This window comes from Cordyceps javanica, chromosome 6, assembly GCF_051103115.1.
Source record: "Cordyceps javanica chromosome 6, complete sequence".
Lineage (NCBI taxonomy): Eukaryota > Fungi > Ascomycota > Sordariomycetes > Hypocreales > Cordycipitaceae > Cordyceps > Cordyceps javanica.
In genome coordinates this window covers 1,312,719-1,340,433 of record NC_139300.1, presented here as the reverse complement: position 1 = coordinate 1,340,433, position 27,715 = coordinate 1,312,719, and the positions used below count along the sequence as shown (strand labels likewise).

Below are 27,715 nucleotides of genomic sequence, written 5' to 3'. Positions count from 1 at the left end.
AATCTTAGCCACTATCCTTTTCATTTTATTTTTCATTTTTTTGTTCGTCTTATTCGTCTTATTTATTTCTTCCCGCGGGAGTCGCGGACGGTCGCAATGATCTGGTCGACAACGGTAGGGTCGGAGAGCTGCCAACAATTAGTATCGGTAACGGTAAATAGAGCCCGGGGCCACATACGGTGCTGGTGTCACCAAGCTGATCCTCTTCGCCGGCAAGGATCTTTCTCAGGATACGACGCATAATCTTGCCGGAACGGGTCTTGGGCAGGTCGGTAATGACAAAGACAGCCTTGGGTGCAGCAAAGGGGCCGATGCTCTTGCGGACCTGCATGATGAACTCCTTGCGCAGAGCATCGTTGATCTCGTTGCCCTCCTTGACGGCGACAAAGGCGTTGACGGCCTGGCCAGTGAGCTCGTCGTTGACACCGACAACAGCAGCCTCGGCGACGGCCGGGTGCTCGATGAGAGCGGCCTCGATCTCGGCGGTGGAGAGACGGTGGCCAGAGACATTAACGACATCATCAACACGACCGCGGATCCAATAGAAGCCCTCGTAGTCGCGGGCGGCACCGTCACCGGTAAACTGTTGGAATTAGCAAGTTTCAGGGGTAAAGGGAACGAGACACGCACGTAGTAGCCGGGGTAGACATTGAAGTACGTGTCCATGTAGCGCTTGTGGGCTCCGTAGACGGTACGGGCCATACTGGGCCAAGCCTGCTTGAAGGCTAGAACACCCTCGACGTCGTTGCCGTGAATCTCCTCGCCGGATACGGGGTCGATGATGGCGGGCTCGATACCGAAAAAGGGTAGAGAGGCAGAGCCAGGCTTGGTGGCAGTGACACCGGCAAGAGGGGTAATCACGTTGGAGCCAGTCTCGGTTTGCCAGTAGGTCTAAAAAGGTCAGCACAATTCCAGCCAGGGCAGGAAATTTACATACATCGACAATCTGGCACTCCTTCTTTCCGACAATGTCATAGTACCATTTCCAAACTTCGGCAGCAATAGGCTCACCAACGGAACCTAGGACACGGAGGTGCTTCATCTCACCAGTGACGTACTCATCGCCAGCGCGCTTCAGCAGGCGCAGGGCGGTGGGAGCGACGTAAAATTGTGTAATCTGGTGCTTGTTGATAATGTCCCAGTAGCGGGAGAAGTTGGGGTAGGCTGGTGTGCCCTCAAAGACGACGGTGGTGACACCGAGTAGCAGAGGGGCGTAGACAACGTAAGAGTGGCCGGTGATCCAGCCAACGTCGCCACCGCAGAAGTAGCGGTCGCCGTCGTGGATGTCAAAGACGTGCTTGCCAGTCAAGGCACAGCCAAGGAGATAACCGGCAGTGGTGTGCATGATACCCTTGGGCTTGCCGGTGGAACCGGAGGTGTAGAGGAGGAAGAGAGGGTCCTCCGAGTTCATGGGCTCGGGGGCGATGTAGTTGGGCCACTTCTCGACCTCATCGTGCCACCAAACGTCACGGCCCTCTTGCATGGGAACATCGGTGCCGGTCCGGCGGTAGACGAGACAGCTGTGGACGTTGGGGCACTGCTTGAGAGCGTCGTCGACAATTTTCTTGGTACCAATGAGCTTGCCGCCACGCTTGCCCTCGTCCGATGTGATGACGACACGGGAATCGGCGTCGATGACACGATCGCGTAGAGAATCGGCAGAGAAACCGGCAAAGACGACGGAGTGGACAGCGCCGAGACGGACGCAAGCAAGGATGGCCACAATGGCCTCGGGAATCATGGGAAGGTAAATGGCAACAGTGTCACCCTTCTTGACACCCATCTTCTTGAGAGTCCAGGCGACCTTGCAGACGTCGCGGAGGAGCTCCGAGTAGGTGACATTGCGGCCATCTTCGGCCTCATCGGCCTCATAGATGATGGCGACGCGGTTGGGGTCCTTGAGGGCGTGGCGGTCGACGCAGTTGTACGAGGCATTGAGCTCACCCTCGACGAACCACTTGGAGTCGCCGCCCTGGAGCGAGCCGCTGTAAACGGTCTCGAAGTCGCGGGACCACGAGAGCAACTCGCGGGCCTTGGTGCCCCAAAACTTTGTGGGCTCTGTGATTGATTCTTTGTAGAGCTTCTGGTACTCTTCGGTGTCTAGAGGTAAGAGGAGAGAGGTTAGCCGAGGCGGGCTTGGCCGGACGGGCGGAAGCTGGGTAGAAGCTAAGCAAGGTGGTGGAAGCTAAGCGTGGGGTGAAGGTGGTGGTGGGGGAGGGGGTCGTCGCAAGATTGTTGAAGAGTCGCGACGCGGACACAGCACAGCCGCAGCGTCGAAACTACGGCATTCACGGGGTGCAAATCTTGCGCCTCCGGCGTCGGGACCGAAACCACGAATTTTCACAGCACGCGCCCCCTTCAGACTGCTGCAGGAGAGTGAGGCGCAAAGTGGTAGAGGGGTCGACTTACTGGCAAGGTGGGGCTTGCTAGGGTGTTCTATGTCGCCATGTCAGTCAGAAAATGAAAAAAAGAGGTCCTGGTTACATCAGATTGCAGGAGAGGGGTGGGTGACGGGGGCGAGCATACTGGCGAGCATCTTTTCGGGAGGGCCTGAGGTGTTTGAGTTAGCAGGCTGTGATTTGCAATGAGAGCTCGTGGCGAGAAGCAGCACTAGAGGCCGGCGTAGCTGAGAGCTCGGGAAACATACTGAGGGCGGCAATGGCCTCCTGGACCTTTGGTTGTTCAGCAGCCATGATGGCAGCCCGTGATGCGACGTGTGGTGTTGTGAGGGTTGTGTGTGCAGCGGCAGCAATGGCGGCGCGGGGTATGCAGGTAGCAGGTCAAGTAGAGAGGTAGGCAGGCAGGGTGGCGCCTAAGTGGTTGCAGATGGTGAAAAGTGACGAGACTCTTGTCGTCAAAAGGAAAGATGGTGGAAAGGAGTATAAGAAGAGAAAAGAGCAGAGAGAAGAGGGGGCAGGAAGGAGGTTGGAGGGGATGGGGACGTTGTGAATCTTTATAATGTGGGAAGAGAGTGCAAACAGAGCAAGCGTTGTCTCTACTCGGACAAGCTGCAACAAGCTTTGAGGAGCCCCAAGGTAAGTAGGCACGTAGTATCTTGGTAGATGCTAGGTACTAGGTAAGTTGGGCACGGAGTAGCGTTTTCGGAGTACCAAGGTACCGACCTACTAACCTACCAACCTGCCTGCTCAGTCGGCAGCTTACCTTTTCTACCAAGGTAGCTTGGCCGGCTGTCCACGACAAGACAGAGTGCGGTAATCCGTACACTATTAGCTGCACTGCAGTTGGCTACTGGTGCAATTCGTCCACGCTGCCCGCCCACCCCCAGCCAAGCTCGCCAAATCAGGCCCTGGCCAAGCAGATGGCAGACAAGGAGGACCCCTCCCTCCATCGCCGGAGCATGAGAGGGAACGCTGGGGTTACATGGGTTCCATTTGGTGTCTTTCCTGGCAGCCCGGTCAACCTGTGGCACTGCGACCAGTACACTGGGGTCATGGTGGGGAAGACGTGCCTTTTGTCCAGTCTTTTTTTTGCCCTTCCCACCGGACGCTATAGGCTGTCCTGGTCAACATTACCCGCCTGCCCGCCTGCCCGCTGTCCTATACGTTTGATAGGTAAGTACTACTTACTCAGTACTAAGTAGGGAGGTACCTAGGTAAGTAGGCTCCAATTACCAACTCCGGAGCGTCTCCATTCCTCCGAACGCCTCAACATTTTGCTGCCGAGTTTCCCTTCTCCCAACGGCGGCTACTAAGTAATACTTAAATAGAAAGCAGCATAAAAAAAACAGTATAGATGAGGGGGGAAATTCATACAAAGACAATACAAAGACACTCTTGGCCCAGTCCGTCAATGAACCTTGCTCAGACCCATCCGAATGCCATCCATCGTTTTTGCTTCATTATCCAGTCTTGTTTTGGTTCCAGTCTTGTTGTCAGGCCTGGTTGCCGGGACCGACTCCAACTTGTCCCGGCCGGACAAAAGGTACTTTCGGCTGTGCTCCCATCCAGGTACACCTCGCTCTCATCAACCGACCCCCTACTCGCCACCTCGCGGCCGTCCGGGGCTGCCAAGCTGGCGGGAGTCATCCGTCTGGTGGCCTGCAAACGCGGCACGCGGCCTCATTGCCCTTCCTTCAATAAACTTTAATTCTTTTGGGGGAGAACCAACACCACCACCATCTCTCCTAACACGGACCGCTTGGCCGTTTCCATCATCCCCAGACGACGTCAAATATCAAATATCGCCTGCTTTACCCCTTGCCGTCACATCCTCATTCCCTCACAAGCCACCAAGCAAGGTCCCTGTCACCCCGCCCCACGACAGCGCCGCCGCCGCCGCCGCCATCTCCCCTCCAGCCTGGACATCCTCCTCCACCCTATCGTTGCATGCTACCGGCTCATGTCCTGGTAGCAGCTCCCATCAACCACCATGTCACGTCCCTTGCTTGCTGGCTGCTTTCTCTGCGACGAGATAAAATGGCTCAAAGCTCCCTAATCTGCACGTCTTGCCGCCCGTCGCCAGTAACCCCGCCGCCTTGCAGCCAAACTCGGCTCAAAATCTCCCACTCACCGTGACCACCCGTGGCCGCCACCACCGCGCCGCACACTCGGCACATCTCATCTCGCAGCTCGCCGCGGCGCCCGCCCCCCCCTTCGATACAATACAATGTCTTGGTCTGCATTCACTGCATTCACCAATCGCCTCGTGTGCTCAACCACAAGTAAGCTTACGTGCATACATGTCCTCGGTACTCCGTACAGATTACAGATACATGTATGTCTACATGCATGCAGGCGGCATCATACCCTACGTCTATCTGACCAACTACCAACCAGCTCCCACCTGCGCCCAACCCTACGTTCAGCCTCTTACCCCGAGTCTTGGCCATATCCACGAGCGATCCGATCGCTACTAATAGCTATCAGTACCTTTGCACCTTCGTCTCGCCCCCTTTCATCTTTCTTTCCTGCCCTTTTGTCATGACTCTCTAGGCCCCGATGCGACCGCTACTCGGCCTGGCGCAGCATACCCCTCCACCGAACTCTCCATTGTCTCGGAGTAGTAGCAATGTGGCTGGCCGCGGCAGCGATATTCAGACCTAGACCAGGTCGGCAGATACCTACCGACTGGGATCCCGACCGATTGCCAATTTCACGCGGAAACGCACCGCGGACAATGCCCTAGTTCTGTATCCATCGCTGGCGCAAGACCCCTGCGTAAGGCCTTACTACATGGCTCGCTGCGGATGATTCTCCCGAGTCCTGATTACCATACTGTTACATACTAAGTACACATGCGATACACTGGCAGATGGGTTGGGTGTCAACCATCTTATCATGGCAGAGGGGCGGCCCCTCGACAGTCTAACGTCGTAGCCCACCTGCGCCACTAGCAACCCTGGTCCGGCCCTTAATAATGCTGACCTGTGGCCAAGACGCCGGCTGACAGTGTATACTTCTAAGCCGACCTGGATATCGGTTCTTCTGAGACTTTTGTAAATACTATTTACACTCCTCCATCACTGAATCTCTCGAGCGCTCGTCATTTGACGCGGGCCGAAAACAAGAGATGTCCCCCGGCCGCACGCCTATAGATTTACGCATCATTCCACTGTACCCAAGCAGGACGCGATCACGACAGTAAGCAGCTCTAGCCTAGTGACGCAAGACGTAACGACAGTTTCCAGTCGCCATGAAGTAGAGGCATCTGTACGAAATACTTTCTTTTTTTTTTTCTCATTTTTCTGCTTCTCCTCCGTCTATTTAATACGACAGCTTTTCTGCCGCTGTTTCGTCGGCTGATGTGACAGGCTCTGCTGTGTCAGTGCCTTATGCCGCCCATTCATTCATATCACCAGGAATAATATTTCACATCGAATCATGTCAATTCCCTGTGGCCATCTCTTCGGGCGCCCTGACAGGAGTCGCGCCAAGATTCATTATCTCGCCATTTATTATAGGCGACGACAGCGCTATCATACCTTGGCATCCCCTAGCTTGCCCCAACTTGGGCCAAGGTTGTTGAGCAAATACATTGCCCTCCAATCTATCGTGGATTATGTAAGCATACCCTGCGAGGTGACCGAAATGATCGGTCACCAGAGGATAAACATGAAAGGAAGCTAGAACATGGATGTTTCTACTTTCATTCGACTCGAAAAAGTTTGCCTGGATATACTTTATTTTAAGCTAAAATTAGTTTAATTCTTCCAGACTACTACCATGCTCTTGCCTCCCCCCCTTTCTTTGATTCAAGTCCAGCCTTACCGCCTCTCCTTTCTGCCCACCGATTAAGTGCGGCGCAGCCCCACTCCAATCACGACACCAAATCGTCCATCCAAGCGGCAGGTATGCTTGTCTTGGCTTGCTTTGGTTCTCTCTCCCATGCAGGGTTGCCGGGACCAAAGAAAAAAAAAACGTATGACGGCATCACCATCACACATACCAAATCGATCAGATTGACCCAAAAAAAGAAAGGGGGGGTAGTGTGAGGCTTTCGAAAGCCCGTCATTGGAAACACGGTGGCTTTTCTCATTCTGCGAACCCAGAAACCTGGTCCAACATTGAGCTGCAACACAACGCAAACACTGGCACCTCCCAACAACCACCACACTCAGCCCAATTTTCCTTTTTAGAAAAAAAAAGGGACAAGAACCAACAAGAACCCCGCCCATGGTCCGGCAGGCGGCGGCAGGCGCGGACGGTAATCGCCAGCAGAGCAAGCCTCTGGACGAGAGCGACGCCGCCGCGCCTACGCCAACGGGCACCGTCAGGGACGACGAGGATGCTCCCAGTGGCGCGGATGCCGGGTCCGCGGGTAAGAAGAGGAAGCTCGCCGCCAGCGGCCGCGGCGTCGCGAACCTCACGCCGGAACAGCTCGCCAAGAAGCGTGCCAACGGTACAGTTTTTCCTCCCTTCCCTTTTTTTTTCCCTTTCCCCAGTCTCCTCCTTTCCCCCCACCTTCTCCTGTCCTGGGCGACGTTTGGCGCGCACGCGAGAGCTAACCGTTGCATTTCCCCGTCCCCTACAAAAGATCGCGAAGCGCAGAGGGCCATCCGCGAGCGCACCAAGAACCAGATCCAGACGCTGGAGCGCCGGATCGAGGAGCTCACCGGCCTGCAGCCGTACCAGGAACTACAGGCAGCAATTGACGCCAAGGTAGCCGCCGAACGGGAGAATGCCGAGATCCGTCAGCAGCTCGCCACCATTATCGGCATGTTGCGGCCCCTGATTGGTACGTATGACCCGGACTGGGCGAAACCACTTGCTCTTGTGCCTCTCATGGAAGCTCACATCCAACCACAGGCCAATTACCGGAGAATACGTTTGCCGGAGCCGCCGCTGGGGCCGGAGCCGCCGCACAGCAGCAACCCAAAAGTAACAGCACAGCGGAGCTGGACAGACGCACGCATTCGCCGCCAGCCGGCGGGCAACCCACCCCTACCTCGACGTCCGGCGGCGTCAGCGGCAGCGACATTGCCAACGGCCAGCACCATGCCGCGCAGCGGCTAAGCGACCTCGACCAGCAGCGCGAGCAGCTCCGGCACGGACTCGACATGGGCCCGGAGCGACTGGGGCTCGGCTTCCTCCTCGACGCCAGGCACCAGGTGTCGCGGATCCACGGCGCCGCGGCGCCGGCGACCGGGGACTCGCCACTCACGTACCGTTACCCAGCCTTTTACACGCAGCAGCACGCGTCCGGTGCCGACAACGTCTCGCCGGGAGCGTCCACGACCGCCTCCACCACCTCCCGGGCGCCGCCGCAGTGGCAGCCCGGCTCGGCATCCTCCTACAACAACGCATTCCCCTCCGGCTACCCGTACCGGCGCCCGCACGTGCCCGCCGCTACTACCGGGGACTACGACGATGATGACCACTACAACGACGAGGACGCGGGCAGCAACGCCGACGAGGCCATCGAGGTGGCCGGGTCCGGCGCCGGCGCCGGCGGCACCACCACCACCATTCCGCGCTACGCTGCCCCCGTGCGCACCACGCCGCCGACGTGCCCGCTCGATGCGCTGCTCCTCGACTTCCTGCAGGAGCGGCGGCAGCGCACCGCCGAGGGCCAGCCGGCGCACGAGGTGCTCGGGCCGCGGTACCCGTCGGTGTCGTCACTGCTGAACCCGGCGCACAGCGCGCGCGCGCACCCGCTCTCGCGCGTCTTCACCGACATCCTCGCCAAGTTCCCCGACATCTCGGGCTTGCCGGAGCGGGTCGCCGTGCTGTACGTCATGTTCCTCATCATGCGGTGGCAGGTCGCGCCGACGCGCGCCAATTACGAGCGGCTTCCCGTTTGGGCGCGCCCGCTGCGCGCGCAGCTGCGCGACCCCCCGCACCCGGCGTGGATCGACCACCTGCCCTTCCCGCGCATGCGCGCCGTCCTCGTCCGCGAGCACGCCTCGGGCGCCTACCCCTTTGACCACTTCTTCATCCCCTACACCACCACCCTCACCCTCTCCTGGCCCTACCGCGACACCGACACCCTCCTCCAGAGCCCCCACGCCGAGGAGCTCATGATCAACCCCGTCTTCGAGCGCCACCTGCGCAACCTCGACAACTGGAAGCTCGGCGGCGCCTTTGCCCGCGCCTTCCCAGGGCTCGCGGACACGGGCAACGTGCCTGAGGCGGAGCTGGCGGCGGCGAGGGCGGCGGCGACGACGACGACGACGACGACGACGACGAGAGCTGATGAGAGTCAATCACAGTCGCCGGCGGTGTGAAAAACGGCCATCAAGTCCTGTATATTGATTGTTGTTGTTTTTTTGTCTTGCTTATCTTGTCGGTATTTTCTTTTTGAAATATTGGAGGTTTAGGAGTTTGGCGGCTCATGTCCAAGATTTTTCTCTTCTTTTTTTTTCTCTTTTTTGTCTTGCGTTCCAAAATTACAATTTTGTGTAAACTGAATATACTGGCCTTTTACTACACTAACACGTCTAGTCCCGAGCGAGATAGTAAAACAAACAAGGGGTATCAATCTGTGGCTCTTTTTGTTTTGCAAGTCCCGTATCTTTTTCCCAAACCTCCGCTGCGCTGCGCTATTTGCCTCTCTCTTTTTTTGTTCACCGAGGCATCTAAAATCTGTGACCTTGCATCAATCGCGACATGTTCCCAGAAACTGGCATCCCATCCCCTCTACTCAGTCTTCCACTCCCCCTTCTTCTTCTTCTTCTTCTTCTTCTTCTTCTTCTTCTTCTTCTTTGAACGAACCAACCAAACACGCACACACACGTGTTACGTTCACGCCTCATCGCCCAGCTCCCGCACCCCCAGCGAAAACTTCCTCAGCAGCGAGCCCTCGCCCACAAAGAGGCTCGGGAGCCGCTCCCGCGGCATCGTCTGGAACATGAGGGCCCTGACGGGCGTGTCCGTCTTCACCCCGTCCAGTCCATCACCACCACCACCACCGGTTCCGCCACCATGGCGGCTGCTCCCTCTCCCCGTCAGGCACCGTCCGCTCTTGAGGGAGAAGAGCTTGACGGTGCCGTCGTCGTGCGCTGCCGCCACGAGGCCCAGCTCGACGCTCACGTCCCACCCCGTGTGGACGTGGGCCTCGTTCTTGTACCCCTCGAACCGCAGCACCGGGGCGCTCCCGTTGCCGCTGCCGCCGGGGCGCTTCTCGCGTCCAAAGAAGCGCACGTCGTAGACGGCCATGCTGCTGCGCAGGCCCGCCACCAGGACCTGGTGCTCCGCGACGCTCCGCAGGTGGGTGATGCTGCTGTCGTGCGGGACGGAGCGCCAGGACGGCGCGGGGCATCGCAGGTCCGTCAGCCAGAGCCGCGGCCGCCGCCCGCCGGCGAGGAGCACGTGCGGGCTGCCGCCCGCCTGGAAGTCCTGGTCAAAGACTTCCTGCGGGACGTGTTTGGAGGAGCGGGGCGCCGACGACGAGAAAGAGGACGCGGAGGCGGAGGCGGAGGCGGAGGCGGAGGCGGGTGTCGGGGCGATCCACGACATGGTCTCGTTGGCGTTGACGCGCAAGAGGCCGGCGTTGGTGCCGATGACGCACAGCAGGTCCGGGGACGACGCCGGCGCCGGCGTCGACTGGTGGACGAGCCACTGGTCACGGAGCCGGTGCCGGATGTACAGTCTTTGGTAGTGGCTGGCTGTGTTGAACGAGAAGGACAAGTAGAAACTCTGATTAGCATTCTTCTCTTCTGTGACAAAATGCGAGGATTTGGGAAGGGAATGAAGGGGGGGGGGATGATGATGGCAACGTACTCTCACCCAGCAGCCACTGTGGACGCAGCTCGTCGTCGGGTTCGGACAGCAGCGGCGAGAAAAAGTACAGCCCGCACGAGTGGTCCGGCTCGCGCGAGGTGAGCAGCACCTTGTGCGAGGGTCGGTGGTACCGGATCGACGACATTTGCGGGCAGCGAATCATTTCGGCGCGGAGGCCCTGCCGGCGGCCGGTGCTGTCCGGAGCGGTCCTGGAATAGGCGATGCTAAACCCGGCCCTCCTCCAACGGGCCCTTGTCAGCTCTTCTTATCTCTTGACTTTTCTTTTTTCGTCTTCTCTCTCATCCGCACCCAAGTGAATTCTGTGCACATGATACTTACGCGTCATTGTCGTCTGTCGCAATGTAGCTCCCGACAAGCGTCTCCTCATCCAGCGCTACCGTGGTTCTGTTATCAGTTTTGCATACCATTTAAAGAAACAAAAAGACAGTTTTAGAAAATGAAAAGGGGAAAAAAAAACTCACTCGCATAAGCAACACCCAGACCCGTCTTGACATCGTCGCCCCCCACGTACAAGCACGGCATGTTGGCGTGCCTCGACCTCGCAAAACTCGGCGCAAACGGCACGCTCCCTTTGCTCACCAGGCCACGCGCCCACGCTGCCGCCTGCGTGTCGTCGTCGTCGTCGCCTCCCCCCTCCCAGCTCCGGCTCGGCTTCATCATCATCCCTCTCGCTCCTCCACCACCACCTCCTCCTCCACCCAGCAGCTCCCGTCGCAGCAAGGCCGGACCCGGGTCCGCCGCGCGGCCATGTCGCCCCTGCGAGGCACCGAAACCAGCAACAGTAATGTGTCGCCGCAGGACCTTTGCCCGCTGCCGGTCCGACTCGGCGACGGAGCGCTCGACGCGCCGCCTCTTAACCGCGTCTGCGGACCAGGCCGCCTCGGGGGGCGCTGTGTGGGCGTGCTCAATCTTGAAGTACTTTTTCTTGACGGGGTCTGTTTCATCCCTCAACCAAATCCATCGGTCAGTGGCAGAGTCCTTCTTTCGGAGGGGCAGGGGGGGGTTCTTGTTCAGGCTGAGAACGAGGGCGACATGCAAAAGAATGGACAACAGAAATAACGTACCAAAATAATATCCAGGGATTTCGGGAGCCATGATTGAGGCCAAAAAAAAGAGAAAAATCCGAAAGAAGGAAAAGAAGGAAAATAAGAAGAAGAAGAAAGAAGAAGAAAATGTTCAACAGAATTCAGACTTGATGTAACAAATTTCAGTCCATGTAGATGGGTTGAGCCAGAGCCGCAGTTGCACAGCCTGTTTCAAGACACGTGAATGGGAGACAGTCGGACAACTGCATTGGAAATGTTCATTGCGTTAATTCGATTGGCACAGCAATATCATGAAATTGCTTACTCCCATAGAGTCAAGTTATTGGTTCGAGGTGAGCAGCCTTCAAGCTGCAAGGTTGAGGCTTGTAGTCATGACAAAAGGTCACGTGATTTTCTGATCTTGAAACATCCAGGTAAGAAGAAGTCAAGGAGAGACTACTCGCCCTGTATTCCAGAGCATCCTTGACATCACACAGCTTTTTCCAGTCACGCATATTCAGTCACAGCATCATGTGGATATTTTTACTGTTTATCATTAATGGTCTAAAAGACGGAGGTCTAGGGTATGAAAAGTCGCACGTCGCCACTCATCCACTCAAACGCGTCTCATACTCCGAAACGACTCATACAATGCAAAATTTAAACAGAGAGAAGACGAAAAGAGCAGCCGGATCGGCGTGCGGGTATGTGACAATTCCATATTTACTGGGACTTCTCGTGCTGGGTCGAGACGCGCTGGAGGGAGACAACTGTAGGCTGGTTAGCAGATTATTCTTTCGTAGGGTCGGGTGGAGAAACATACCAAAGTCTTCCAGAGAACGCTGCTTCTGATCCTTCTTGGGGGACTTGCCGTGCATCAGGTTGTCGAAACCGGTAGAGCCCTGCATGAAGTAGTAGAGACCACCCATGATGGCAAAGATACCGAAGGAGAAAATCCAGATACGGACAACGGCGACAATCGAGGTCTGGCCTTTCTCGAACCAACCAAAGATACAGAAGAGGGTAGCGATAATGTCGACGACCAGAATGGCGCCGGAAAGCTGCCAAGAGGGAATGGACGACCAGAAGGGACCGTTGGCACGGGTGATGAAGATCAGCCAGTTCTCAGTGAGGGAAATCTCAAGGAAGAGAACCTCATCAACGTTACCAAAGTTCTGGACAATACCACCGTTACGGTCGTTGGCAAGCATGGTGGTGAGGGCAATCCAGGTACCGACGGCCAGGACAACACCGAGGAAGATGGACATACCCCAGAGCTTGGGCAGGTTCCACTTGACGGGGGTCTGGGAGAAAGGAGCGTTATCGTAGGCAATGGCAAGGGTGGCAATATCGGCGAAAATGGCAATGAAGACGACAAGCTCAATGTTGAGGGAGCGGTTGAGAATGGCGATCCAGAGACCGAGGAAGATTTCCATGTGCAGGGACAAGGCGATACGGTAGACGACGTAAGCGTACATGCGGTGGAAAATCTGGCGAGAAGTCTTGAGGGCATCAATGATGGCACCGAGACCAGGGGCAAGGAAGACAATATCGGCGGCGGAACGGGCAGCATCCGAGGCACCCTCGACGGCAATACCGGTATCGGCCTTCTTGAGAGAGGGGGCGTCGTTGACACCGTCACCAGTCATGGCAACGAGGTAGCCACGCTGCTGGAGAATCTCGACGACAGAGTACTTGTGCTGGGGGAAGACTTCGGCGAAACCATCGGCAGCCTCGACGAAATCGTAAACCTCAGAACCAGGCATGTCACCACCGCCACCGAGACCAAGACGCTCAGCGTTGTAGACATTGGTACCGAGACCGAGCTGACGGGAGGTTTCACGGGCAATACCGACGGCGTCACCAGTAAGCATCTTGATGGAAAGACCGAGACGCTTGGCCTCGTTGATGGTGCGGGCAGTGTCGTGACGAGGGGGGTCAGAGCAGGGCATGATTCCGAGAATTTCCCAAGCACCCTCACCACGCTTGCGGGCGACACCAAGAGAACGGAAACCACGGGTAGCGAACTCAGCGACACAGTTCTTGTAAGCCTTGTCGACGTCCTCGGGGATGGGGTGGTCTTCCTCGACAGTCTTGAGAACGAAAAGAGGGGCACCCTTGACACAGACGATGCGCTCACCCTGGGGAGACTCAACAACAGCCTGGACCTTCTTGGAGACGGGGTCAAAGGGGTGGAAGTCGAGAACCTTGTACTTGGAGAGGACAGACTTGGCACGGGGGTAGAACTTGAGGGACTTGAGGAAAGCCTTGTCAATGGCATCGATACCCTTCTTCTTGCGGGAAGCGGCCAAGCAGGCAGTAAGCATGAGGTCATCGGGGTCAACGCCCTGGACGGTGAAGGGCTCGGCAAGAGAGAGCTTGTTCTTGGTCAGGGTACCGGTCTTGTCAGAGCAGAGAATCTCGACACCAGCAAGAGACTCGATGGCGGAGAGCTTCTGGACAATGGCCTGCTTCTTGGCGAGGTAGGCGGCACCGACAGCCATGGTGGTGGTGACGACGGCGGGGAGACCGACAGGGACACCGACAATGGTGATGGCAAGGGTGAAGCGAAGGATCTTGACAATGCCGTTGGAGCGGTAGAAAGAGGAAACCCAGACAATGAGGAGAGTCAGGACGACGAGAATCAGCAGAATCGTACCAATGCCGTTGAGAACCTCGGTAAAGTGACCAGAGCCACCAGCAGACTGGGAGACGAGGGCGGCGGCGCGACCGACAAAGGTGTTGTCACCAGTGGAGGTGACGACAACAAAGGCCTCACCACGCTTGACGGCGGAGGAAGCGTAGCAGTTGTCGCCCTTGTGCTTGTCGACAGCAAGGGACTCACCAGTGATGGCGGACTGATCAACCTGGAGGAAAGCATCTTCGGTGACGATGCGACCGTCGGCGGGGATAATGGTACCTTCCTCAACCTGGAGGATATCACCGGGAACAACTTCGGGGGCCTCAATCTCCTTGAGGGTGCCGTCACGGAGGACGACAGCCTTGAGGGCAAGGGTCTTCTTGAGTTCCTCGACAATGGAACCAGCCTGGAATTCCTGGATGAAACCAACGGCAGCGTTGAGCAGGAGAAGAGCGCAAATGACACCGAAATCGACCCAGTCCTCAAGACCGGCAGCGAGGACAGCGGCAGCCTGTAGCAGAGGTGGTTAGCGCCATGACCAAAAACACAATTCCGAGTGAAATCAATGTTAATCGAGTGCAAATGCAAATGAAAAATGGATCCAATGAATGCGGCCAAATGGAGTGCGACCGAGAGCGCGCCATCCCGGAAACAAAATCGCACTAGCTGACGAGTTGCCAATCTGGAATGACCAAAACACGAGCGACGACTCATCAGCCGAGTGGCTCTGACCCGTTCCGCCAAGCCAAGCTCAGAGCTAGCCCTGCTGACTGAGCTAAGCCCGGGACCTGGGCTAGCAACGCGGCCGGAAGAACCTGCGTGGAGCCGGCTGGCGACGGCGGGTAGTTGAGGTTTATCCGATCGGCGGTGGGCTCGTAGTCAGGCAATTTTTGTTTTGGAGAGGCGGCAGAATGACCGTCGAGGATTGGCCAATTGAATGGTCGGGTGGGGCGTTTCTCTCTCTCTGTGTTTTTTTTTCTCGTTTTGCTGGTTCGCGGCAGGTGCGCAGGCCAAAAAAATATGGACCGAGACTGGCATCAGGTAAAGCGCGGATCGACGCCCCCACATCAGCACCGGCCATGTGCGAGCAGCCAATTGCTGAAGCACGCCAGAGCTCATGTGGAACCATTAATCTGCGGCGGACAAAAAGCGCGCAACAAAAAAAATGCTGACCCAAGTCGCCGTTCCCAATTCGGGCCGTCCGCCCAAAACATTGAGCCTTGCTCCTTTGTTTGGGTCAAGACTGCTTGAACGGAAACAGGTAGAGATGCGCCGTCCTTTTTTGTTCATGTGTTGCAAAAGGAATTGGGGTAGAACCACAAGTAGATTGCTTGCGAATCCTGTGCGACGCTTCGATTGAGCAGAGGAAAAGGCGCACACAGAACACTGTGATTGCTCTCCACATGGCCCAAAAGTGAATGTCATGGATAAACAAGGTTTCCACCGGTGAGACATTGCCCAGGTAGCAACCATGAACGGACAGCGCGACAGGAAGAAATGCGCAAAGAAGAACAGACAAACAGAAAAAGAAAAAAAAAAGGATGGCTCACCTCCATGACAAACTGAATAGGACCGATAAAGTAAGAGAAGAACTTGAGAATCAGGTTCTCCTTCTCCTCCTTCATCTGGTTGAGACCGTACTTGCGACGGCGCTGAACGACTTCGGCCTCGGTCAGACCGACGCGGGAGTCGGTCTGGAGCATGTCCTCGGGGACGACGCGGCCGGTGGCGGCGTTGCCCTCCTCCTCCTCCTCCTCAAAGGCGGCGTGGCCGTCCTCGGACTCGAGGTCCTCGATCAGGGCGTCAATGTCCTCGTCCTCATCCTCGTCTTCGGCTGCGGGAGCGGCCTTGGGGGGAGGAGCGGCGGCGCCGGCACCGACGGCCTGCTGCTGGTGCCTCTTCTCGTCGAAGCCGCCAGACTCGATGTTGGTGTCGAGCGCGGGTGCGCCGACGTCCTTGCGATCCGCCATTTCTGGTACAGAGAATGGCTTTTCGAAAGATTTGTGTGTGTGTGTTGTGTAGGTAAGTGCTGTTGTTTTGCGCTTTTTCTTTTTCTTTCAGGTTGATAGCGATAGGACACTGAAGGACGACGGGGATTCTCAAGGGAAGATGGATGGGAAGAGCTCGACAATCGCAAGATAGATTGAAGAGGAAGGGGAATGAGGGAAGGGGAAGACAAAACAAGATTGTAGTGTCGAGCACCGCACGAAATAGGGATGGAGTGGACGTCTAGGTGCAACGCATTCGTGGGTGAAGAGAAGAAGAGGAAAAAGGAAGAGACGAAGGTGTCTTGGGAAAGGGTGGGAGGAGGTATTTCAATGAGCGGGCCAGAACTGTCTAGTGTGAGAATATGTTTTTTTTTCCTCTTGCGCCAGTGCCCGGGATGGGCCTTCTGGGAAGCAGGACCGAAGCCTTTTTTTTTTCCCTCGCCTCTGGCTGGTCGGGTTTTGGTGGCCATTACCTCTTCGCGACGACAAAGATACTCAGCGCCATGGGCAAATAGCATCCTGGTAAAGAGGTACCTTGTACCTGTGAGCCCGCAGAAAATGGCGATGTGACGGGACCGCAAAAAGCTTGCTAGGCCAGGGGGGGTGGGGTGTATGGGGGGCGTGCAGGTGTGGGGAGTGGGAGTCAGAGGGTCAGGGAGGAGGAGTTGGAGAGGGGGGGGGAAACCTCTACTACCAGTACGGTCTTAGTCTTAGCCCCAAAGTTGACATGAGTTTTAGTGGCACCAGAGTAAGTGGGAATTTTGAGTTTTGCAGCTTTTATTTTTGTTTTTCTATTTTACTTTTTTCAATTCCCAACTCAGCTATGGTTTTCTGACCTCTGTATCTATATTACTCTGTTCGCGGCGCGGCATCATACGGTATGAGAGGAAGCTACCCAGATACGGGGGAAGAGTAGTACCCGTACGGTCCATGGGGATGGGAAGTGGGTGTCATGACGGTCCATGCTGTGTGCACTCCTCTGTATGCTATGTAGCAGCTTTGCGCACACACCCCCTTCCCAAGGTTGCACGGTTGTGTGGCCGTCAGCATTTTTTTGTCGTCGTGCTGGCTAGTGTTGGAGAGAAGTGACAAGAACAAAATTACATGGTGAAGTATAGCCAAACGGTACTTTTGTTACAATGGTTTAAGCAACAAAGTTCTTTTTTTTGTATCATCATCATTATAGGTTCTTTTGTTACCTCTTGTTCTTTTTGTCATCTGTCCTTTTGACGAGCAAGCTGTCCTCCGGGGTCATCTCTCCATTCAGTTGCCCATCCGCCGGCCAAAATCTCCGTTGTCCATGGACACCGGGGGCAGGGAGGGAAGAGACCAAAAAAAATATGGAATAAAAACAACATGGGAAAAACAAACAAGGCAAGAAACAGCAAAAACCCACCCTCACCCGAATATACAGTGGCACCCAGGTCGTTATCGGTACCTGGAGCCGGACGGTACGAACTAGGCGGGCCTCGCACGGTGCACGCCCGGCTGGCGAGAGCGATTTATTTCATATTTTTTTTTTTCATTTGTATCTACCTATCTTCTTTTCCATTACAGAGGGTCCAGCGCCTCCGTGCTCCTCTTCGGGGGGGCCTTGGGGGGGGGAGGGGAGGGAAACAGGAGGAGGCGCCACTGATCAAGTGTTACAGGCTGTACAGGGCGAAACCTGGCGGACAGGCCCTTCTGTACTGAGTAGAAGACCAGGTGAGCCCACCAATCCACACCCTCAACTCCCCAGAAATCCTGGATGCTACAGGTCACTCGCTCGTCCTCGCCTGTCTTTTTTTTTTTCGCCCATTCTTGGGCTGGGGGGGGAGCTTTGGGGGGGCTCGCCCTCTCGGACCGCCGACTTGTAACAATTTACAGGTTTCCGCCCTCCAAATCAGCCCGCATGTCATCGCCTAGCGTTGTCTCTCTTGTTTTAGCGCTCTGGGATGGGCGGGCGGGTCGGTTTTCTTAGGTGGTGCCTAGGCCTATAGTAAGTAATGTTTCTGGTGTGAACAATCAGTGGAGAAGACGTCTATCTACCTATCTATAGTTCCTGACCTTTTTTTTTTTCTCGTGCTGATAGGTATTTTGTTCAGTGCGTCAGCGAATAATAAAAGACTGAGTTTTGTGCCATCCTTTTTTTTTCGCAGGGCCTTGTTCCTCCAGTCGGTTGACCGCAGATGGTATCTGCCTGCCTGCCTGCCTGCCTGCCTGCCTGCCTGCCTGCCTACCTGCCTAAGTACTGTGTAACCTGTAATCTGTACCCAAGAGACTCGCCACATGGCTGACATGACTAGGTACTTCTCTGTACTTAATATGCCATACCTGGCCTGTCCATGCCGCTGTGTCACTTGGTACCTTGCCTGGTTACCGAGCATCCCATCCATGTCCTGTCAGGTCACCAGCCAACGGGCAATCCCCGTCACCGTCATGGCGTAATTAAAGAAAGAAAGAAGAAAGAAAATAAATCCCCGGGATGAATTCTCTTGAAATAAGATAAAGCATCATCGCAAACAATAATAATCACCAAGATGGCAACAACAAACACTCGACACGCAATTGGCCGCTTTCGTTGTTTATGATATGGCAACTATGTACCCCATCTGCCCCCCCCCCCCCCCCCCCCTTCCCCCGTCCCTTCTCGTCCGTACTCAGTAAGTAAATTTTGTGCCCCCCAGTTGTCGAATTCCATCGAGTCCAGCCGCCTGTCTCCACAGCCCGCGATCCGGCTGCACACATACTATGATACATACATACAAACAAGCAAGTCCAGGGCTAAAACTATGCACGTCGTTTTGCATGCCAACAAGTCACCACCAATGTGGGCTCTTCTTTATTATAACTACTTACTTACTGAGTTTGTATGTAAGTATACATGAGACTCGCCAAGTAAAAACAACAAGTAGTCATCATAGTCATAATGGTCAGAACAGTCATACCAGTCATACCAGTCATCATGCGCAAGCCCCAAGTCCTAGACAAACTATAGGTACCTCGTCGCCCGACTTCAGCCGCCACCACAAAAGTGATGGTATTCCTTCAAAAACTTGGTACGCAACAAGCTAGAGAAGAAGATGAAGGACACGCCACTCGATCCAGACATTTCCTCTTCGGCCACGCCGGAAGAGAAGGAGATTTTTTCTTTCTTTTCTTCTTTTTTTTCTCCTTCGCCCATCTCTTCCTACTCCGATCACACCACCCCGTATTCACTTCTATCCGAGCGAACCCAGCAAGTCAAGGAGAGTGATCCGTAATTGTGCACAACACGGGACAAGCCTATCTGTCTGCCTTTCCTTCTCCCCGGCCTAATCCCGCTGTAGGACCGCCTATACAAGGCCCTCTGCAGTAGCGCCCGCAAGCTGGCCCGCTGCGCGCCGCTGTAAAACTCTTTTTTTCCTTCTTCTCTCACTCTCTGTCCCTCTTCTTCCCGGGGGAGGCTACTGCATCCTGCTAAAAAAAAATATACGTAATGTATTCAGGTAAAAAAAAAATTACTCGCCCATTGGGGTAAATTCCCACGAGTATCAGTAGGACGCGCCCGCTCTCTACTACCCCATCTGCCAACTTCCTTTCCGGCGAGGTTTTTTTTTATTTTTAATCTTCACTTGTTCTTTTTTATGCAAAACTCGATGCAGAAAACGAAACTAGCTAGTCATTGCTCGACACTTAATTCAGGCCCGTTCCACGATGTAACTCGCTTCTCGCCTTTATATACATAACAAGCAGCCTTCTGGAAGCACGCACAAGTCTGCGCACAGTCAGGCTGCATAAATTCTTGCCTAAATCGAACAATCTCAAGACAGCCACATGCACAAGACTGACTTGACCACGCAAGAGAGGTTTGTTGGGTGAACAAGAATGATGAGAAGAAGAGTCTCACAATACAATACAACGTGTTTGGGCGGCCAATTCACAGACAACGTCTTTCTTTGATCCATTCATTAATTTATTTACTCCTTTATTTATTGAAAATGGCTCGCCCCCCATTGGCCCATGCCATATCCCCCAAGTAGACCAAAGGACCGCCCTACAAAACACCTTATCGCAGGTCGCCGCCTGGCTGTCCTGGGCACCAGTGTGTGTGCGTTGCTCTGTTGAGGCATTTTCTGGCGCGCCACAGCATCAACGCAATCCAAAAGGGAAACCGACTCCAATCGTTATGACAGCCAAGTGCATACTCTGTACACCCACGCCCCCTCCTCTCTCTCTCTCTGTCTCTCTTTTTTCCCTCGATACTTCTGCCCTGATGCCTGCCTGCCTGCTTGCCTCCTCGCCGACCTGCAGCTGCGGTAATCGGGTGGGCTCACCTCCGGCCTAATTAGCGTTCTTCCTCACCATGTAGTAATATCGTAATATCGGCTCCGCGATGTGTGAGAGCCCCCAGGTCTTTTTTCCTCCTCCCCCATGCTGATGATGGACGGGGCCAATCCCGTCCACGACAATGTCCTTTCAGTTATCGTGGTATTACTCAAATATGGGTAGTCTCATCGGGATCATCAGGGCCGTCTCGTTGACTTTTTTGGTGCCCCTTTGCCCCCTTGACTATTCCGCCGCCCGTGTCATCTTGCTTCATTAGAGCTCTCTCTCTCTCTCTCGCCTCTCTCTCTCTCGCCTCTCTCTTTCTGCCGTAATCGATGCTTTGATACGGTTTTCCACGTCATCTGCCTGATGGAACGTCTCGCCTCCCTCTGCTCAGTGTCTTACTTTCCATTTGCCTGTGCGCCCTCCAACGACGATGAAATAAAGTGCGACAGACTCGACACAAGCTCCCAACCACACCCCCATATCCCGCTTCCATTTTAAAGTTACGCGAGCGAGACCCAAAACGGCAAAATAGCAAGACACCAGAAACACCATGCCACGATGTTGCTGATCGCGCTCACTCTCGCCTCCTGCCAATCCCTCTCTCCCTTTCGGCGTCCGTTGTTTCACCTTGTTTCCTGTCCAATGTCAATCTTGCACCTACAGGCTACAATTCATGTCGCACTGTCCATCGCCATGATAAGCTTCTTGGCAAGGTTGTCATGTCGCAGGCCTCGTCCAAGTCTTGTCTCAGGGGTTGGCTTGGACCCTGGAGGCGTGCTTGCCCGAAGCTGGTCGTGTTGGTGTGCACAAATGCCATCAAGCCTGTCAACCTTTTCACGCTTGTTTCTCGGTTCCCTCGAGTGGAGGGCCCATTTGTTAAAAAAGCGCAAAAGCCAAGAGGTTTCCGTGGGTTAGCAACAGATCAGATGGACAACTCGTCCACTTACACGACTTTGCCAAGTCCGCCCAGGGCACGACTGGTGTAATTCTCAATGCGCAAGTTGAAACTTATAAGTCGCCCTGTCTTGCTCCGTTAAATGGGTGTCCGTGCAACAGAGACGCTACCTCTCGTTGATGTGCATGCCTAAAACCATACCAGTCATCGCCCCCCTTCCTCCCTCTCTCTCAATCGAGAGACACCGTTTGCCTCTTGCTGCGACCGAGCAATCACCATCAGTAGAACAAAAGCTGTGCACGAAACTGTTGGTGATACCCGTTTGCTGGAAATGGATGCCACTACCCTGCCCTTCTGCCCACACACCCTACGCCCAGCAGCCAGCCAACCCGGGCGTCGCATCGTCCTAACCATGCAGAAAGTACCCAATAAACGAACATGCATTGTGATGCAGGGCAGTCCCCAGAGTACCCGCATCGTCTATCCAAATCGAGAAGCCACACCGTGCGCCATACAGTCCAACCCACCCAGGTCCCAAGTACCAATTTCGACGAGTGCTGGGCTGTCTCACTTCTCCGCGGACGGCACTAAGTAGTGGCCTGGTGGATGACGAGCCTGTGTCTGCTGGCTTCAGTGATAATGGCGCGCTCTTGTTCTGCAAATGCCCTTGTCTATGGCACCATGGCCTGGCACCTGGTTAGTAGTGCCGCCCCATCCAGCTCGCCCTGGCTGGCTCGCCGATTCGCTCCCATGCCTGTGCCCGTCTCTGCCGCCAGATCCGTAACTGAGCTTCCCCAAAACGCGAAGAGCGAGGGACAAATTGTGGACGTTTGCAATGAAGTTTTTCACTTCATCTCATCCCCGTCGTTTCCGTTCTTTCCGATGCTCAGTCAATTGGACCCGACCACGGTCTATACACTCGATGAGCATCAAGACATCTCGGACCAACACCCTGCCAAGCCAATTTACATTGCTCGACGCATCGGCAGTCTTCCTCTGGGAAGGACTTTCAAGGGCGGGCGCAATTCTCTTTTGCGAGCCACATGTGCGCCGCTACGTCATGAGGAATGATCGCGGAACCCTGCACCCTTGTCCACCCCAGCAGCTCATGCGTGAGACACACTAATACGCTGGTCCGGGCTCGCTGGCTAGATGGGCGTGGGCTAGCCCGCTCGAGCGCGTGTGCGGCGTTGGAGCCAAGCAGGCAGCCAAGGGAAAAGACCGCCCCAGGTCCCCAGGTCGGTCGGTGTGGCATGCCGTGAGCAGAAGCCGTTCTCTTGCCCATGGCCACCGGTCGTGTGTCGTCCGGCGTGTCCGCCCATGACCGCGCTTGGCCGGCTCCAGTTGCTTGTAATTAACAACCGACCCGGTCGCGTCTTCTGTACAGTGGCTCTCGGTGAGCCGAACTAGAGCTAGAATGAAGGCGGCGACTCGAGACCAAGCCAAAAGCCCAATAACCTTTGACCGACCCGCCCAAAGCTGTTGGGAATCGGGCATTTCGCCGCTCGCCCCAATTCTTCCTTCCTGGACCCCATTGAGCTCTTTTTTTCTCTCGTCTTTTTTTGGCGCCTTCTTGCCCAGCTGGCTTTTCCTGTCGACTGAATCGCATTTTTACGGAGCCATTTTACACATTTCCGTACCGTATCCACACCCACCCACACCTACAGCCAAACTGGAGCCTCGTCTTCCCCAATCCGAGAACCGCCGTTGACCGTCTTTATGATGTCGCATCACGGATGCCAGCTCTCCGTGTACGTAAGAAAACGCCGCTTCCGTAGTCAGGGCTTCCAGAACCCTTGGCTTGGCTTCTCCCGGCGTCGTCCCGGCCGAAAACGAGGCATTTTCTGTCCACCTCGCATGCTAGGGTCCGCTCCCACCAGTCTCGCATTGGCCGGGGGAGGCTCAGTTCTCGATGCATCCAGGGTTCTCTTGCATCCTTGGCCCTACTTTCCCCATACTTGCAGCGGCAATTGAACCTCGATGCGACGAGAACACAGTTGCCCATGTCACTGCGCTGGTCCTTTCGTGGCGACTGACCGCCTGTGCATTATGGGGGTGGGCATCAGGTGCCACGGCGATCGTTGTTGTGTCGAGTCGCAGATTGGACACTTCCGGGGAGAATTTGCAAAACATGCGGCCAGTTTCGTGTGACGCTCTGTCGTCTTTTTCGACTCGTGAATCGTGTTTATCTTGTCTCTGGTTGAGTAGAGGGGCTCGTTCGAGACTGGTGCGGCAATTAAACCTCTACGCCAAAAATAAATCTGTAACCGTTTGTCAATGGCCCAAGACTTGCCAGCTGCCAGCTGCCAGCTGCCAGCTGCAGTCCAACTTGTCCAACTTGCCACCTAACCCAGGCCTACGAGCCAACCACCTCGTTCGCCAAGCTACAAACGCACGTCTATTCTACATCGCAACACTCCAAGTGTGTCTTTTCCATCAGACATTGAGAATCGCCATCGTCATGCTCGTTCAGACCAATCAGGCCATCAAAATTTCCCGTATCTAGCGTCAGCCTCAAATCTGCAGCCAATCTCATTCTGTCCCGCTTCAATCCTCACCTTGGCCCGCATGCTGTTGAGACCAGTAATGCTTACTACATCCATGGCGCTACCGTGAGATATCCGTTCTGCCGCCAATGCGACCTGACCTTATTCTGACAGCAGCTAGGCATAAAGGGTGCTAGATCGACACCAAAGTCAGAAAAAGGTTTCATCAGTTTTCTCCGTCCCTTTTGCCATCTCATCCATACCATCCTCCACCGTTCGAACCCTTCTCCATGTTCCAGCTTACTCTGTTACAAAGCACAGAGCAATGGATTCGATGCCACCATCGACGGCTCAGCCTGCAGGCTAGTCCCCGGCCATCACAATCCTATTGAAGCGACCGCTGGGGCCCTGACCCCGGGCTTCTCCCCATCCCACCCTTGTCCGTTCAAATTACCTGGGCATGAGACTAGTAGTATTACGGAGCACTTGTCAACAATATTACTCTGGTGTGTATAATAATAGCATGCAATGGTAGCTCTGAAGGATAGCATCGCGGTAACTGCAGCACGGGCCGTAGCCACTCTAAATGCTACAACCACACTGAACAAGTTATTTTTGCGCAAAGCTGCAATTGAGGCTCGATCATTCGCCAGGATCATACACACCCCAGCGAGCTCAGCCGTACCCGATCAAGTTCGATTCAATCTGCTGCGACACATCTCAACTGCGAGACTATGCGCACGAGACCTTTAGCCGTTTGCTGCCTGTTTCAAAGGCACGTCCAGTTTTGAGAAGCATCTGCGATACGCCACATGTACTGTAATCAAAGTCTTGTGGGCGTGGTGGGTAACCATATCAGGCACGGATTCTAAAGTTGGAGTCCAGCGACCACTTGTTTACCAGAGCACCAAACGGGACACCAGACAGCACTTGTTTGTTCTGTCTGGTCGAGTCCGCAGAATGGCACTGGATAACTGGAGCCATCGCTTGTGCAGCCGGTCGTTGAGGGGAGGGGTTTTGATTACGAGCAACTCCACGTCGGAATATGACGAGCTCAGACAACGAGGCAGGCACGGGAAAATTTATCAAAATATGGAGACTCTTGTCACCCACAGTCATGAGGCAGTACTTATGGTTGTCTGTCCTCTGGCCGTTGACAAAGCCAGGTCCGCTTTTCCGATGCCGTTGCTACCGACGTTGGCGCGACTCCAAATAGTCATTTCCGGAACCAGGGAATTTTCCCATCACGAGAGAACAGTTTCGGGCAAATACGTCATTGGCCTTTGTTGACTCAGTCAGGCTGGCAAGGCTGCGCGCCTGTCCGTGGAATTCTGTGGGTTGTCAAATTCCCACGGGAAACAAAGGCCGCTGGTCCCGGTGAGGCATCTATTGTTGTTTTTGTCTTGGGCTCATCTCCGAGCCGCAAAACCACTTTCTGGCGCTTACGGAATGCATAACATTGACAATGCGGATCATAGCACAGCACAGGATATCCCACTATCAGAACCCAGGCATGTGCTTGGCTGCGAAAGCAGCGAAACTGTTCATGTTGTTGTATTCTTTGGCCGGAACATTGCAGTCCCCAATGGGTCTCTGTGTAGCTTGCTTGTCGTCTTCCGCTTCCGATCAGAACAAAAAGAGCTTTGATTTCCTATTCGGCCCTTGCGTTGGCTCCACGATAGGGCAAATTAGGCCAAGCAAAGCCCTCTCTTGAGACGCCCCGTGGACTCTTTTTTTTTTCTTTTTTTTTTTTTTTACGCCAGCTTTCCCAGTCTCCACGGAGTTTACCTTGTAAGTCTGAGGCTTTTTCTTTTTTTTTTTCCTTCTGCGTGGTTTGTGAAATGAAAAAGGGTGAAGCAAAATTGTGGACACTCGCCGCCAGATTCTGCACGGCATGGACTAGCAGTGCAAGTCCCCGGTTTCGAAACACGGGGAATAAATAGACATGCATATATACCCTACGATGCAGTCTTTGTTTTATGCGCTTGGACCGCAACAACCCCGATCACAAATAGCCTTGACACAGATATGCGGCTCATTCAGCCGAAACGTGTCTATGCACGGCCGCTGATATGGACTCTCAGCAGGTTGTAACAGGAGTCATTGAAACTTGCCGCATTGACAAATCGTCTTTCATTTTGAGAAAATTTTCTATTCTGATGCCAAGGACCTGGGGGTTACCACGGGCACCGTTCTCTGGTGATCAAACACTGCTGAGTAGTTAGGGCTGGGACCACCAAACAGTAGGCGATTGGGGGCACGTCCTTGCATCGCAAGCGAAGTAGCGAGAAGCAAAGTCGATGCAACATTTGCAGTTACCCTCGACCCTGTACCCTGAAATCAGGTCGGGAAAGCGCTGCCGCCTCCACCACGCCGAAATCGCCCAGTTTTCTGCAGCCACTAGTTACAGATCACGCCCGACTTGTTCGAGGTAGAGGAGGAGACTGCATCGCCTTCTTAAAAAAAAATCTGTCGCTGGAGGGTACGTTTAACAAATGCATCAGGCTCTCGGCATTGGCGAGGCAGGATCAATCATCTGTAGCGTGCGCGCGATGGCGGCGCCGACCGTCTTCGTCCTTTCTTTTTTCGGGCGGCGTGCATGGGCTTTTGACGTCACTATCGAGTTATGTGCTGTACTATTACACACGAGGGTGACGGGCAGCACGCGGGCGCACCAAAAGTGATGACGCCTTGAAGCATATCGTGGCTTATTTAGAGGCCCCCTTCGCCCGCCGCACTCTTAATCAGAGTCTCGACAGAAAGGGAGCCCGACTATTTTTCATCCGCACATGTGACGCGAAGCCTGCCGAGTTGCCACCACCCGTAGACTTTGCAAATACGTGCCGTCTTCTTAGTCAGACCGGGGAGGGGGGGGCGGCGCATGAGGAATACTGAAGCTGGCTGGCGAGGCGTCATTGGCGTGAGAGCAATGTACATCTGATATGCTCCTGTTAGTCACGGTGGTGTACTACTTTGATTTTAGTTTTTTTCCGTCCCGTGATTCCGTAGCCCGTAGTCCGTAGCCAAGTACCGGTGCAAGTTCATACGAACCCTTTTTCGAATCATCATCATTGACACAAATTCAGGGCAGTGCTAGTAGGTTAGTTGGTGATGGGCTCGGTCACGCATCTACTCCATCTCTGTATACTCTAACAGGCCAACACGCCACCATCAAAATACATGCAGGTAACCAATTTTTTTCCTCTTCAAAAAGATGCAAAATTGAAGCGTACGCAAGTATATATCCATACAATGGTCCGTGATACGAGGGCGGAAACGACACCGTCATGCACCTCAGGGAAAAAAGCAAGACGCGACAAAGTGCCATAGAGGTGTATAGGGTAAGCTCACTCCTGTCGCGTTGATCGAACCCCCCACCCCCCGAAAACCTGGCCGTCACCAAGGCAAAACCCTCTCTCTCATTCAGTCCTCGCGACGAGAGCCCATCTCAAAAAAGTAGAGAGGGAAGAGAGGGAGGGGGGGGGGAGATAGAAGTCTCACTCATTCGTAATGTCTTTAACACACACACACACACACACACACATAAAAAGGCGGCTTCATCGAGATGGCTCCATCATACGCGACTTGAAAATTAAAAAGAGTGCATGTGGGCGACTGAGACATCTTCTTTTTTAAAAATCGAAGAGTCAAAAAAAAAAATAAACGCTCCCAAGACCTTAGAGCGTTGGCATGTGTTTTTGCATTCCGTCAACCTCCCCTCAACCCGCACACACACGAGGCAGGTCTCATAGTTACATCTAACGTGACTCAAGTTGGGCATAGGTTGCAATCGTATAGTCTAGCCAGTGTGAGAAACATAGCACTGAGTAACATTATAGTTAATTAAAAACGAGATAGCATAGAGAAAAGTCCTTTGGTTTCCTATACCAAAAAAAGCAAATACAAATGCAAAAGCGCGACGAGAGCGGGTTGATCCTATTCCGTCGAATAAAAGCGCGTTCAAAAAGACGACCTGTTTTCCAGACGCCGCATGCTTGGCCCCTTTGCCATAGTAAAAAACACGCTGATTTGCGTTAATTCCCATCGTCCACGTAAATCCCTCCTCCTATCAACTTTTTTTGGTTTTACCTAGGGTATCTCAAATGACACAGAAAGAAACGCTCCTTTACTTTATCCCCATCTCACAAGGTGAACCAATCACTCGACTTCACACCCCCGCATAATGAC

General features: G+C 54.5%; 4 protein-coding genes across 4 annotated transcripts; 1 reads left to right on the top strand and 3 right to left on the bottom strand.

The window, feature by feature from the left end:
* Nucleotides 1-62: 62 nt before the first annotated feature.
* V2A60_008853 (uncharacterized protein) lies at nucleotides 63-2,693 on the bottom strand (the record flags this gene model as incomplete). Its single annotated transcript, XM_083260124.1, has 7 exons — nucleotides 63-128; nucleotides 179-583; nucleotides 631-891; nucleotides 938-2,100; nucleotides 2,410-2,436; nucleotides 2,527-2,550; nucleotides 2,648-2,693. The coding sequence occupies 7 exons, from the start codon at nucleotides 2,691-2,693 to the stop codon at nucleotides 63-65; spliced, it is 1,992 nt and encodes a 663-aa protein (XP_083116250.1).
* A 3,939-nt stretch (nucleotides 2,694-6,632) lies between these two features.
* Nucleotides 6,633-8,683, top strand: V2A60_008852 (bZIP transcription factor; the record flags this gene model as incomplete). Its single annotated transcript, XM_083260123.1, has 3 exons — nucleotides 6,633-6,858; nucleotides 6,994-7,194; nucleotides 7,266-8,683. The coding sequence occupies 3 exons, from the start codon at nucleotides 6,633-6,635 to the stop codon at nucleotides 8,681-8,683; spliced, it is 1,845 nt and encodes a 614-aa protein (XP_083116249.1).
* A 517-nt stretch (nucleotides 8,684-9,200) lies between these two features.
* On the bottom strand, nucleotides 9,201-11,294 carry V2A60_008851 (uncharacterized protein; the record flags this gene model as incomplete). Its single annotated transcript, XM_083260122.1, has 5 exons — nucleotides 9,201-10,063; nucleotides 10,179-10,417; nucleotides 10,518-10,572; nucleotides 10,661-11,134; nucleotides 11,264-11,294. The coding sequence occupies 5 exons, from the start codon at nucleotides 11,292-11,294 to the stop codon at nucleotides 9,201-9,203; spliced, it is 1,662 nt and encodes a 553-aa protein (XP_083116248.1).
* A 653-nt stretch (nucleotides 11,295-11,947) lies between these two features.
* On the bottom strand, nucleotides 11,948-15,835 carry V2A60_008850 (uncharacterized protein; the record flags this gene model as incomplete). Its single annotated transcript, XM_083260121.1, has 3 exons — nucleotides 11,948-11,994; nucleotides 12,048-14,376; nucleotides 15,416-15,835. The coding sequence occupies 3 exons, from the start codon at nucleotides 15,833-15,835 to the stop codon at nucleotides 11,948-11,950; spliced, it is 2,796 nt and encodes a 931-aa protein (XP_083116247.1).
* Between the last annotated feature and the right edge of the window lie 11,880 nt (nucleotides 15,836-27,715).